Consider the following 13,989-nt stretch of genomic DNA (forward strand, 5'->3'; position numbering starts at 1 on the left):
GTTTTAAGTATTACGGTTGTGGCTGTGTTTGTACTGCATGAATAACGTGCCTGACGCATCGTCGTACAGTCAGCGCCGGAAGCGACACGCACGATACAACGGTCGTAAGCGAACAGCTATGCGCTGCATGTTGATCTTGCCGTTGATGGGAACCGGAATCGTTCTAGCTATAAACTTTTTAAAATAACGTCAGACAACATTCACACAGCAGCAGTGTGGCATGATCGATAGCATGGCCAACCCAACACACCAACCTCGATTCCACAACAAACCAGTCTCCCAGCTGTGTACACACAAGTCTGCCGGCTACAAATGTACTGCAGCCGATTGTAGCTTTTTAATGCCTACAATCAAATCCGCTGCGTAACGGTTTTACTATTCAATTCATGCCTGTATGAAATCTTTTGGCTGACGGCGACATCTAGCATAGTTTGCCAGCTATAATGGTACTAATGTTGCGTGTGCGGTTTTTGTGGTTAATGTTGTGTGTACTCGTGAATCGGCAAAACGTACAGGCTGGTGCCTCATTGTGGAGTCCGCCGGCGCTGAACATCAGCGCGGCCTTCGATGGGCCGTACAGCGGACAGGTGGACAGCCGCAACCCGGTGGCCTACCATTTCGGCCGGCAGCTCAACGCCTACAACGGCGCGCTGCGGTTGACGATAGGAAGCGTGGACGCCAGCGACGAAGCGCCGCTGCTCATCATCGTCAAACGACTGCGGACTGTGCGCTCCTGGCAGCTGCCGTTGCTCACGGAGAAGAACCATGCCTACCGCTTCCTCAGTCGCACACTGTGCCCGCCCTACGGTACGGAAAATATAGCATCGGTAGCACATTAGACCACTGCAGTTACGGTACAGTTATTGAACTTGAACGGTTTAATTTAAATCGCCTTCTTTAACTGGCAGTAGCCATCAAAGTAGCAAAAAATTACAGATGCGGGCAAACTAGTAACTACTTCGCAATTAAAATTTAAATCGATAGTTTATATTTAGTCGATCGATATTCCGCATACATTAGCCATGCCAAATGCATGTACAAAGTATCTGTAGAGCATTACAGTATTACTGTAAAATTATTAGAGTGTGGCGTGGCGCGCCGTAGTATGGAGCTTGGCGTAACGGGTAACCCGAGATTCACGGGTTATTGTATTATGCTTGTATAACTGGTTTCCTTCATGTTTAACAACAATGATTATACTACGGTTATTGTACTGTAATCCACAATACAAAATACAAGACGATATAGGCACACTGGCACAGTGCATTAGCCGTTAGCATCAAGACTGACGACAGCAAAATGGGCCTATTAACTCCGTACGTTTATACGAGCCAACGTCAATGGTTCATTATGGTTGTAATTTGGCAACGTCCCCACTAGCCATAATACCATTCATGGAGCTTGCGCAGCATTCAACACCCCCCGCAGCGAAATGCGTATAGGTGTGTACTATTTGCAGGAGCCTATACCGAACACGTATCTGTAGGCTGCAAATGAAAGCACGCTTATGGCGTTGGTTCCGTATTATGTTTGTCCAGGCTGAAAATAAATGGCGCTTTTGGCGATGTCAGTGAATTCAGTTCAATTTGATGAATCAAGAAAGAGCCGCGGCAACGCATTCGCATCTTTTAAATCGTCGAAAATCGACCGAATACGGACGGAATCAGTGACACAATGTTCAGTAACACTTTGACGGTTTAACAGAACGTGATGGGTCGACGGCGTGCATCTTGTAGTGACGGTCGATGAAGTTCCGCCCACGAAATGACCCGTTCCATGCGGATGTACTGACATTTCTGTGCCTACTAGATCGACGCAGTTAAAGTATTGCTCAAGGAGCTCTGATTACTTATTTTGCGCCTGCTTTTTAATCGCGAGAGAACTGTCAGTTGTACAGGCTGGAGAGCATCTAAGGTCACCACGGCATCTATGGTTATTTTAACCGGAATCGGGAAACAACTAAACTACATACCGGCCTACATTTTTTAAATGTCAAAATCGTCCCGTACGAAAGAGTACCGAAACTAAAATCAGTGTTTAGAAGAAACCGCTTTTGAAATACGAGTATCTACAAGACTACAGGAGATTTACGTTTAAGGCGTCGTTGAGCGGAACATTTATTCAGATGAAATTACTTCCGCTTCGATGTCCAGGTCCGCAACTGAAAACACTAATGCTTTATTCTTGTAGTGGCGACGGAGATAATCCCGCATGCTGCACACAACGAATTCTATGTGGAGATCTTCACGGTGTCCCCGTCGCCGGTCTCCTACAACCTCACCATCGCCACCTTCCCCGCCTTCAACGTCAGCCACCTCCCGCACTTCGCGCTGCACGTCAGCCCCTCCGAGCCGCAGTACGTCCACTACCGCATGCCGGCCGATCGTAACCGGGTCCTCGTCAAACTCCACACCACCTTCGGCGAGACCATCTGCAGTTACTTATCCATCCAGTCGGTCCGCTGTCCCGTGGGGGACCTGGAGGCCGACCTCCGGCTGGACGGACGCTACCAGACCGTCACCGGGCGGGCGGCCATCGAGGTCACCCGCAGCGAGTTCCCCAGCGGGGAGTTCTACATCGTCGTCCTAGTCCACTCCCGGGATGATGACTGCGCCGAGTCCCGCGGGCTCCTCAGCCTGCTGCAACGGCGGACGGAATCCCGGGAGACGGTGTTCCCGACGGCGCGCTACAAGACGGTCAACATCACCGTCATGGAGGGTCTCGACGCCGAGGCCAATAACCTGGCGCTGGTCGCTCCCGTACTGCTCTTCCTGGGGTTCTGTGTCATCGCGTTGCTGCTGCTGCAAAGCAGTCTGAAGACGTGGAGCGGGATTCTCGGCGGAGACCTCAACCGGGTGACCTTTCCCGAGGTCCAGCGACGGTCTAAAATTGCGGCGTTTTTTGCGAAAAGTATTACCGGCAAACCTATCCCGTCGATGTGGGATGAAAAGAACTACACGGCTTCCGATGCAAGGTTATCCCGATTGGTCCGTACTCCCTCGGACCCCAAACTCCAGCTCCTGGCTGAAGGGGACACCAAGACCGCAAACCTAACCGGCTTTGATTTTATCGACGGTGGCGCCACCTCCTCGCCCATCCTGCACGTCTCCGACATCAACCGGAAGCCCTGCACCGTGATCAAGCAGACCTCGCGGGAGTACGGTTTGACGCTGATCACGGTGTTCATCTTTTACAGCCTGCCGGTGCTGCAGCTGGTGATGACGCACCAGGGCCTGCTGGTGGTGACGGGGAACGAGGACATCTGCTACTACAACTTCTCCTGCGCCAACACCGTCGGCGTCCTCTCCGACTTCAACCACATCCTCTCCAACGTCGGCTACGTTCTCCTCGGACTCCTCTTCATCCTCCTGGTGCGCCGCAAGTCCATTTTCACCTCCAAACTTAGGCAGACGGTACCGCGGCTGGACGAGTACGGCATCCCGTCCCAGGTACCCTGTAATGCTGATAAGTCGTTTTTGAAACCGTTTTGAGCCGTTTCGAAAACCGTTTTTGCGCTCAGCATCGGGTATTTCTAGGTAAGGTATGGATGCAATGAATTCTACCTTGTTCAAACGCAAGTAGGAGTACTCTGCAGTTTTTTCGCCCACATACAATGGACGACCAAAAGAAGTTGAAAGCGACCGGCCAGTGTGCGGTCGCGCCTCATTAACTTCTTTTTGTCGTGCACTGTATGCAGTGATTTGAGCATAAGCATAAAACAATTTGTGCGAAGCCAATGTGTTCGTGCGTGTACTTGAACTGGGAACCCTTAAAGTACGTATCAACCTGTTGATGAAACAAGCTGAAACGTTGGCACATCAACAAAGATTACAACAACAGAATCTGGTTGAACTTATGCGGAATTAGGTGGGCCTGTTCTACGGGATGGGTATGGCGCTGACGATGGAGGGTATCATGAGCGCTTGCTACCACGTCTGTCCCAGCTACAATAACTTCCAGTTTGACACCTCCTTCATGTACCTCATCGCGGGATTGCTGCTATTGAAAATGTACCATGCCCGGCATCCCGATGTCCTTCCGCAGTCCTACACAACCTATCCACTGTTTGCCGGTGTGATCATAATCGCCGTGGTGGGCGTGATCAGCCGGCACATCGGCTATTGGATCGCCTTCTCCGCTGTACACGGGATTATTGCTATCATTGTGTTCCTGCAAATACTGTTTGTTGGCTACCTTGAATGGTCACTCGGTATGTAATTCTTAAATTTTGAAAAGCTACAGCGCAATCGCTTATTTCGGATTTGATTGTAGTATGCTTAAAAAACGGGATGAAGGCCGTGTTGACAGTCAAACAAGGCAAACGCGTGAAGATCCCGCCCAAGCGCATTGTCCTGTCCACGCTGATCTTGCTGACCAACCTGCTGTTTGTCATCGCGGGACCAATGCTGCGGCCGTACGATTTCGCCAGCCACCTTCTGTTCATCCTGCAGGCCAATCTCATAGTCTATGCGGCGTTCTACGCCGGCATGAAGATTCAGGATCCTCATGAGCGCATCAGCCGCGCTGCCTGCCTGTACTTCCTGCTGGGGGTGCCCGCGTGGGGGGCCGGCATGTACTACTTCACTCGCGGGTACGCTGCTTACAATTAACTGTAAAAGTGTACTCAGCTGTACAGGTCATCAACACACTCGGCCTTCATTAGAACTGTATGCATAGCTATATGGGTCACCTAACTGTAAGGCCACCATCACATTTTGCATTATATAAGGATGTTTACATTTGCTCTTACTTTATTACAAAAGGCCACAAACCCTAAAGGTCATCGTTCCGTTTGCTGCAAAGAAAAAGCAGTGTCATTTTCTCGTAATGTTTTAGCGTTCGTGAGGCAAAATTTCATCCGTGTCAGTGACTTGTACGTAGGCTAAGTGATTGGGAAGTGAGTGCGGCGAAATCCCGGGAAGGCAACCAGGAGTGCTTCTTCTTCCAGTTCTACGACGCACACGATGTGTGGCATATGTGCTCGGCCACCGGGTTGTTCTTTACCTTCATGATGCTGCTGACACTGGACGACGATCTAGCCACAGCGACGCGTGATCAAATTTCTGTGTTCTGAAATACTGAATTTTCCAAGACCATTCGATGCAGTAACGATGGTTTTTACATTAATAATTGGCTATTCCCGTGCTCAATCAGATCCTATCCAATAATAAACAAGCAATAAATTGATGAAACCGTGAAAACCGCTGTTTTCATCGCGTATTAAGTAACGTACGTCTTTGACCAACGGATAACTACAACATTAACAGGAAACAAACCATCAGTTGGGTTACGCAAGGATATCTTCAAAACACCGGTCTTTTGCATCAGTAAAACTTTTCCGATGTCCCTTTGTTTATATAGCATATTAAAAGGGAGCAAAAAAAGGTAAGACAACTATTTCGCGTTTTTCGTAGATTCACCATGTCACATTCATACTTTAGTGATTCTCACCGCCTCCGAGCCACTTCACTACGACTTCGCACTGTTCGCAAGAAATCGTGGCTCGTCTAAAGTGGAGTGTAATTAACGGAGTAACAATAAAATCCCTAATTCTCCTGAATTCATCGCTTTTCGTTGGCGTAATAAGTATCTTCAGGCCAAAAACATTAGGCGTTGTGGACAACAATGTTGTCATACCACAGCCATGGTTTCTCGAATCTCCATCAAGAAAATACGAGTATGTTCGCGGGGCGTGGTCATGTAAATTCGACAGTGCAGTAAGTGCTCCGTTTCTTATCGGTTATCACTGAATATCCTGCAATCCTTCAACGAGACAGTCGGGTACTTGAATCATTAAAGCATATCAGTTACAGGCTTACAGCGGCGACTTTTGGACTTTAACAGGACATCGACAGCGATAAGTTTATTTACATACAGATACGTACTTTACCGGTACTTGAGCTTCCGAATTCCGATCAACCATAACATAATAACTGGCAACCAACTTAACAGGTAAATACAAAATCCGTTGTTTGACTGCACCTAGTTCAGCAAATCAGCTTTCGACTCTTTGTTGTCCGGACCGTCCGGTAGGTACGTGAGCATGTATTTTCCAGTTTCCATTTTCAAGTTTCTTAGTGGTCCATAGGCTGACCTGTTAGGTACCTGATCCACCGTCCCGAAGACTTTTTGATGGTTGTCGTCGAACTTCGAAGCTCGCGAAAATTTTACGCTGAACGTGCTGTGTTTCATGTATCACGTGATTCCATAACTGTGGATTGTTTATAGCAACGCAGAATACCGAAATATGCGGGATCCGTTTACAGTCAACACAAGCTGCCAATGTCCGCAGCAGACCGAATATTATCCCGTTTATTTGATCCTCATCTTCCCCATCAGCGCCGCGTTCGGGAACTTGGCGTTTTGCCTGTCCGTCATCTGTACGCCCAAACTGCGCACCGTCCCGAATTTCTTCCTGGTATCCGACGCCGTGGCCGACCTGATCGTCAGCGGCTGCATGATCCCGCTGCGCATCATGTTCTACGTGCAGGACGACTGTTTCCCGGCCGGTCACGCCCTGTGCCAGTTGTTCATCGCCTCCACGGAATACGTCAGCGCAGCTAGTTTAAGCCACGCTGCTGTTATTTCCATCGAGAGGCACGTCCGGCTGTTCAACCCGTCGGCGTATAAAAAGTACAGCAAGGCGGTTTTCATCCCCGTTCTCATTCTCATCTGGTAGGTTTCTTAAATTTGTTAGGTTTAATATTGGCCCTGTTACTGTACGTACATGGTACTATCTGCGAGTACATTTCGCTTGAAGTATTACTGCGGCTACACTCCCTGCTTCATAGCTAACAGCTTCAAACCACAAAAATGTAAAGGTTTTCAGCACTCTCATATTCGGCTTTACAGTATGTAGAGTAGACATAAACTACTCGCCGAGAATTCCCTTCGATGGTCAATAAGCCACTACTCTACGCTCATGCGGCAAGTTTACCGCTCGCAGCCAATAAATCTTGTGTCCGCAAACTGCGGGCAATTACAGATACTGGGCACCTGTTGTTGAAGGTAGTGTGGGTTCTGTATAAGTGCACGTGTTTATAAAATATGGGAATGCCTCAAATTATTGATGTATTTTTCCGAAGGTGGGAACTGGGAAGCTGTATTGGGGCGCCCACATACGCACCCAACAAGTCGTACTGGATTAACAATCTTAACAATATTAGGCAAACGTGGCGGATCGAGCAGGTGTACCGTCTAACATTAAATCAGTAGGACCGTTTGGACTTGCTACCCCACCCCACAGAGGGTCGTAGTCAGCCGTCCATAAATATAACAAAATGTATTAATTTGATCACTTTTCCCTTTTGGCAACCAGCGTCGTCTACAGCGGGTGATAACGCGCGAAAGCGAAAGTTTGTATCTCCGCTCATTTTCTTAGTTATTCGTAGGTTCTACCCGGCAATCTTCACATACATCAAAACCTTCGTACCCTCGGCGCTGAATCTATATCCCTACGACGACACAGACGACGGTGACATCTGTCGGCAGCTCCAACGTACACCCTGCAACTGCCTTCTCTGCTTTCCAACCTACATCAATCTTATCGACATCACTGGTCAGAACATTCTCCCACTCAGCATCACCTTCGCCATGTACGGCCACATCATGTACGTGGCACACCGACGCATCCGGCTAGCCGAACGCATCCGTCGCAGCCTAACCTCCACAACATCCACACGCAACAGCAGCGATACCACCCCAACGGTGCCTCCCGATCAACCTATTCCGCCGCATCCCAGCTATGCGCGAAAGATGCTACAAAGCCCGGAATTCCGCTCCATCCGGCTGTTCTTAGTAATTCTCATCGTACTGTGTATCTGCGTGATTCCGAGCATCAGCAACCACATCGCCCTACTCTTTTACGCCGACGACAGTATCCGGCAGTTGCAGACAATTATAGAAGCGGGCGGGCATGTTCTAACGTCGAATTGTAACGTGGCGTACGAGAGTCTGCGGTTCGCCATTCCGGTACTGTTGTGGTCCAATTCGCTGATCAATCCACTGCTGCTGTTTATTCTCAATCGCAACTACCGGGTGGCGTTTCGCGCGGTAATGACGCGTGTGCGGCGGAAAGCGAGGTGTCTTATTCGGAAAGGACCGGAGGTTGGGAGCGGTCCTGCCAGGTCACGGGGCGTACAGATACCCAGCGGAAATCGCTGGTATCGGGTCACTATTATGGGGGATTATTCCCTTCCGAACTAACCAAACCAGACAAGAGTGATTTTGCCGGTACTTTTACGAATCGCTCTCAGTGTTAGGTGTGACCTTTCTGCTACTAATTATTGGGCTAAGTGAGCTTTTCACATGTTAATCAGTATGCTGTGTATTGCTTAACAGTACCTCGGAACAAAAATCGACATCATTGTCGCTTGTGCCGGAAGAAATTAAATCGCGAATTAAATCCAGACAATTTACGAAAATTGTACTGGATTAAGTTAATTTGCCGTAAAAACTGCTGCCCTTAAACTACCGCACAGATCTTTACTGAATAATTCACATGGTCGCTTAGAAAACTAGAAAAAATTATTACAAACTGCCATATATTAATAAATTAAACCGGTGGCTTAAAAACCCAACAAATAACAACGGGGTTAAGGAATAAATACTGCAATGAAAAGTATATACAACAATAACCATCTGCATAAAACACCAGTCCAACGTGGATGACAAAAACTGTAAATTAAACCGGTTTATCCGGTAAGGAACGCCAGAACGAAACGCTTCAACCACGGAGTCCCCTTCAGGAACGTTTCCGGTTTCAACGGCTTCGGTTTGTACGCGCCGGCCGGCAGACCGTCCTCCTCAAACATGTCACGCGAACTGCAAAGGGTCAAGCATAATCATCACAAATAATTAAACAGTGTCTGTATAACTCGTTCTCAATTCGGTCTCGTGATTTTTAATGCATTAATAGCTGCTGTCAAATATACCACGTATTGGGACTCTGATGCGAATTGTATTTAAGTCAAAGCTCTCGAGTGCGCAACAACTCACGCACTGATTTGTGAGTCAGACAGATTCACTGATAACGCCGCGCGCATTGGTCAGATGGAGAATCAGTTGCTGAATTAGAAAACCGAGCTGTTGAGCTCGGTTTTATAATTCGCGCTCACATTCATGACCGCTTGTCGACTCTTTAAAATTATCTTGCGCTGCTAATAAACGTTCGTAATGATCCAGGCTGCAGTAAACTGTATGTAATTACGTTGTACTTACTGTAGTTCGTCATTAAGTTTTAAGATAATAAGGTTTATTTAATTAACTTAATAATTAGTAATTGAGCGAAAATTTGATGAACTAACTAGAGTCATTCACGCCTAATTAGCACATTTAGCACTTAATTAATTAGCAAATCTGCCCCTAATTAGTAATTTCCCACCCATGTTTTTTTATCACCTAATTAGCAAATTTGTTACACATGAAGAAAAAATTAATATTACATGTCATTAAGCTATGCGAAATTATTTTTCTTAATAAGTTTGCGCTTGTTGTGTTGCGTTGTCCATCGTAGTGAATGGCACTGAAGGCAGATTCATTGCAGAATTCACGGTGCTGTCAAATTTTGTGTTTATTTCTACGAGTGTATCCGTTATCAGTGGTGGGAACATGTTTCAATTTTTTTCTCTTAGTCATAGCGGAAAGATGAGTAACCGATTCGTGCGCAGCAGTCATGCCGCAGATACAAGCGGGCTGCTGATATTTGACAGTCCTAAATGCAAAGTTCAAGTTCTAATGCAAATTAACAGGTTTAACTCTAAATACTAATGTGCGCCACATTAGTTATGCTCTTCATTCATGTGGGATGGCTGACGCATGCGAAATATCGATCAAAAATATAAACTATCAATACACACATTACAAAACATTAACTTTTCTCATTTATAATTACCCTAAATACTGATAGGAGGAAATTTTGTCATTTTCATAGGCGTATGCTCCGGTTTTTCTTATACTTCGGGCACTTCAAGTACTTATAAGCTCTCATATTTTGGTCACCTGGTGTTAAACTTCTTGACAAACAAAAATCCCAGAAATAAATAGCTTTCATAACAAAAACGTCGCTCACGAATTTCAAAGCATGAACTTAGAAAAATTTCGATAAAAGCCAAAGGAAGGACGGGACGGCCGAGTGCAGTGTAAAAGAACCGCTCTTCCACGTCAGAAATTTCAAAAACTAAATTTCAGACATTTTCAAATACAAATTTCCAACATTTTCCAGTCTGTTTTGATGACTTCAGACTAGTGAAAACAAGTCGAAGCACGTTATCAGCACCTTTTTAATGTAGCGCGCCACATGGGGAATGATATACGTGACCGCTGACCAAAATATGCAACCGTAACTTAAAAGTGACCGCAATATGAGAAAATCAAAGTAGTGCAATGGCGATCGTTCATAGGGCAAACTTCATGCTTAATACGTACTACTGTACACCTTTACGATAAAAACTACGGGACAATCTGGCACAGCAATAAAATAAAACACAAGAAACATACCGCGCCAAAAACCGCGTCAGCTCCTTAACCATCCCGTCATCATATTGCCCCAGTAACGCCACCGCCCGTTGCTCTTCCTCCGCCGTTAGCGCTCCGGCAGACTCAGCGACGAAGCGCGGCCAGGCCCAATACGGCTCCGTGCCGCGGGTGAAGCCCAGTCCCGGTCCGTCGGCCACCGGGATCACGGCGTCCGCCACCTCCGCCGCGAAGATGATCCACTCGTCAAAGGGCATCCGGGCGCGCAGACTGACGCGGTGCAGGCGGACGGTGTGCACCCAGGGGGCGCTGTAGCAGTACTGGTCGCTGTGGAAGAGGTTCTGCGCCAGGGTGATGTGGGACAGGACCAGGAGCGGGAGGGGATGGTGGACGGTCGTCATGGGGAAGACGGTGTCGGTGTCGCTATATACGACAAGAGAAATGAGTGATATGAATAAATCGGTCAATTACAGATTCCGGACTATCAAAAGAAGCTCATGTAATGTCTCTGTAAACCTGATGTCTAATTCACGAATATGCAGGACAAAAAAAAGGTAAAAATCGGCTCGGCCAGTCTGTCCGCGGGTGAAAAATTCATTTACAAGGGAAGTGACCCGATACATGGTGCTAAGTTTCGGGTACATGCACAAAAACAGCTGGACAGCCAGTTCGCACAAATTGCGAGTCCGGAGTCGGCCCATAATAGCGCTCATTTACGGAATATGCACTAAAACTATGCATGGTTAAGTAAATTCCTTTTAGTCTTACATCATACATGTATGCCGCTTAATTCCGGTGCGCTCGAAGACCAGCTTGAATAATTTCAAATCTTTATAATTCCTTGCGCGGTAACTGTACGTAGCGACATAAATCAATCGATAATCATAGCATTTGCACCACACTGAAGCGCTTTCAGTGTCACAGAAAAACGGTCATTTAAATGTGGCGCTGGATAAATGCTACGTTATGCTCTCCGAGGCGGCACAGTAATTACTGTAATTTCTGCTGTTGAACATCACCTGACAAGATATGATCGAAAAACAAGATGCGTCGTTATAACGCGCAGTGCGGTCGCTTTTCTGTTCGAACTCAGTGCCGGCGTTGTATGGACATAGACCGTTTTCCTCTTGTACACTGTTTGTTGATTTTATTATTCAAATTTCGACCCGTCAGCTGCTGCGCAGCGGGTCATCACGAGGCATCAGTCGTGTGACAGTCAGCGGCATGATACTCGGCTTTATGGGCATTTCCTTGCAGGACAATTCGCTTTTGCGCTTTTATGACGGAAGGGGATGCCGACGTTCACCGCACAGGCTCTTTATTTCGCGAGCAAAAGTCACACAACGAATTATTCCAGAACGGAATTATGGCTCCCACGAAATAAGTGTGACGCGAAATGCCCCACGACTATTTGGACGTTTCGCCGACTAACAGTTCGTCGACCGACACAATGTTGAGCGAACAACGTGGAGCGTCACGAGAGCAGCGGGTAAATAATCTAAGAATAACCTAAGAGACCTAAGAAACCTAAGAAACCTAAGAAAACCTAAGAAACCTAGGACAACTAAGAAACCTAAGAAAACTAGGAAAACTAAGAAACCTAAGGAAACTGAGGTGGTTTAGCTAAACGCTCATTCGACGTCATGACGGGTCGGCATCGTGTCTGTTGGACGAAATGACGGTCGGCGAAGTGGCGGCTCACTCCCCGCAATTACTGACTGTATGTATCTGTACCTAGTGGTCTGCGGTCGCGTACTGGCGATGGAGCGCATCAACCCCTGCATGTCATCGGAGTACTCGTACACATCCATGGGGTTGTTAACGGGCGGGCAGAATTCGGATGCCGCTTTGCGGACGACGACGGTGTCCACGGTGGACGGCAGGATGGAGCGGACGCAGGAACGCAGGATATCGCGGCCGAACACGGAAAAGGACTGCGGGAGTGTCGCGATCAGGCATCCTGTCTCGGTGACCTCTAAGGTGGCGACGCGGTGCTGCGCTCTGGGTCGGTCATCCCGTAGCGTCTGCCACAAACTGCATACCCTGTACAACAAGAAAGGCACGCTTGTTTTAAATAAAATTACTCGTAGATTACTGTTTCGTTCAACATGTAAACAAACCTGAACGTCAAATACGCGTATAACCAGAACGTCAAATGTAAACCGAAATTCGCATATAAACTGCGTAAATGTAAATATGGGATAGCTGCCGCTTCGAAGCCCACTTTTCTGAATTTAAATTAAATCTCAAAATTTTCATTCACCTGACTTCAATCGAAAGCGGCGCATCAACCGACGCGAATTATCTGGCAGCAGAACAGCAAGAACAATTTTTAAAAAGGCTGTTAACAACGCGTGATCGTAACATTCTACAAAAAGGGCTATGTAAAGGTTATGCGCAATATAATACAGTAATTAATATCAAGATCACTTGTTTGAACTTTTAACTGACATTACCGTTGCCTCAGTACGTTGGGAATTTTCGTAGCGACCTTCGAACATCAAGTCTAAAGGGAACATCGAACAAAAGGATCAGCTGATTTACCTGCCGATTGTCGTAATGGCTACCGCATCGAGATACGAGTAGATTTCCCACACTAAATCCAACGGAATATCGCTCCAGCCCAATTCAGCGCAATCGTCCATGTTTCGAATGTTACAGTGTACAGCGATAAAATCGTGGAGACTTTTGGTCAGTTCGAAAATGCTATCGAATGATCTGCGCGTGACCGGCACGCGGGAAGAAGGAACCGAACACCTGTTTGTAATGACAAAAACGGGCAAACAAAAAAGGTTAACGCCGGTTGTACAAAGTCCGTTTAATGAATGCAGCGGTTTGAACTTCGGTTCCGTCTTTTACGCCATCCGTACACCGTTTGAACGGGCCAGACGGAGCCGATGATGTAATCGTCTATACTGCCGTCAATACACAGTTCATTCAACAGGTGCGTACTGCACAGTGCATAGCGCTACTCGTACTGAGTCGTGCGGCTGTCGGGTGCGCAGTCTGCGCAGTGCAGCACTCACAGCAGCGCATACTGGTCAGACAGACTGTGCAGCGCATACTAAACAGATAGACTGTGGTGTGTACGAGAAAACGCGCTCGTACGCGCTGTGTACGTCTGGTCTGATATCATCGGTCATACGCCGATGGCCGACACTGTACTACTACTACCGCGTCATTGATCAGTCTGGATTGAAGACGATTGTCTGAGCAATCCCTGTTTCACGTCTGGACACTCACAGGAGATCAGTCAAATCACTATGCTATAATATTACTGTATTATGCTGGCCATTTTTTCCAGCTCATTAATTTTACACTCTGGTCTTTCGGAAGATCTTCCAAAGTTGATATTTGATAATAATTTACTCGCACTCGATGAGTGTGCATCGGTGCATGAACCAGCATCCCTCTATCAGTAAACTGCAGACATACTTAAAACAAAAAAATACAAATAAAATACAAATAAAATAATGCGTTTATCCGTTTACAGTACTAGTATTGTGACCGTCACTA

At 47.0% G+C, this 13,989-nt stretch overlaps 3 protein-coding genes across 6 annotated transcripts; 2 read left to right on the top strand and 1 right to left on the bottom strand.

Annotated features, from left to right (window-relative positions):
• The first annotated feature begins 205 nt into the window (after positions 1-205).
• Positions 206-5,191, top strand: LOC129587911 (SID1 transmembrane family member 1-like). Of its 2 annotated transcripts, none has more exons than XM_055481864.1 (5): positions 206-807; positions 2,191-3,449; positions 3,868-4,210; positions 4,273-4,591; positions 4,882-5,191. In XM_055481864.1, the coding sequence occupies exons 1-5, from the start codon at positions 444-446 to the stop codon at positions 5,072-5,074; spliced, it is 2,478 nt and encodes an 825-aa protein (XP_055337839.1). In that variant the 5' UTR covers positions 206-443; the 3' UTR covers positions 5,075-5,191. The 2 variants fall into 2 exon arrangements, with proteins under 2 accessions (XP_055337839.1, XP_055337840.1); XM_055481865.1 differs by having other exon boundaries at positions 4,837-5,023.
• A 517-nt stretch (positions 5,192-5,708) lies between these two features.
• Positions 5,709-8,390, top strand: LOC129587912 (beta-3 adrenergic receptor-like). 3 transcript variants are annotated; one of them, XM_055481868.1, is made up of 4 exons: positions 5,709-5,717; positions 5,808-5,952; positions 6,229-6,675; positions 7,392-8,390. In XM_055481868.1, the coding sequence occupies exons 3-4, from the start codon at positions 6,248-6,250 to the stop codon at positions 8,203-8,205; spliced, it is 1,242 nt and encodes a 413-aa protein (XP_055337843.1). In that variant the 5' UTR covers positions 5,709-5,717; positions 5,808-5,952; positions 6,229-6,247; the 3' UTR covers positions 8,206-8,390. The 3 variants fall into 3 exon arrangements, with proteins under 3 accessions (XP_055337843.1, XP_055337841.1, XP_055337842.1); XM_055481866.1 differs by lacking the exon at positions 5,709-5,717 and having other exon boundaries at positions 5,942-6,033; XM_055481867.1 differs by lacking the exons at positions 5,709-5,717; positions 5,808-5,952 and adding an exon at positions 5,953-6,029.
• Positions 8,391-8,478: 88 nt separating this feature from the next.
• On the bottom strand, positions 8,479-13,470 carry LOC129587989 (uncharacterized). The gene is made up of 4 exons (XM_055481982.1): positions 13,018-13,470; positions 12,208-12,516; positions 10,498-10,896; positions 8,479-8,823 (listed from the first exon to the last, which is right to left on the bottom strand). Exons 1-4 carry the CDS (start codon positions 13,116-13,118, stop codon positions 8,694-8,696), a joined length of 939 nt encoding a protein of 312 aa, XP_055337957.1. The 5' UTR covers positions 13,119-13,470; the 3' UTR covers positions 8,479-8,693.
• Between the last annotated feature and the right edge of the window lie 519 nt (positions 13,471-13,989).

This window comes from Paramacrobiotus metropolitanus, unplaced genomic scaffold (assembly GCF_019649055.1).
Source record: "Paramacrobiotus metropolitanus isolate TYO unplaced genomic scaffold, Prichtersi_v1.0 Parri_scaffold0000027, whole genome shotgun sequence".
Classification (NCBI taxonomy): Eukaryota; Metazoa; Tardigrada; class Eutardigrada; order Parachela; family Macrobiotidae; genus Paramacrobiotus; species Paramacrobiotus metropolitanus.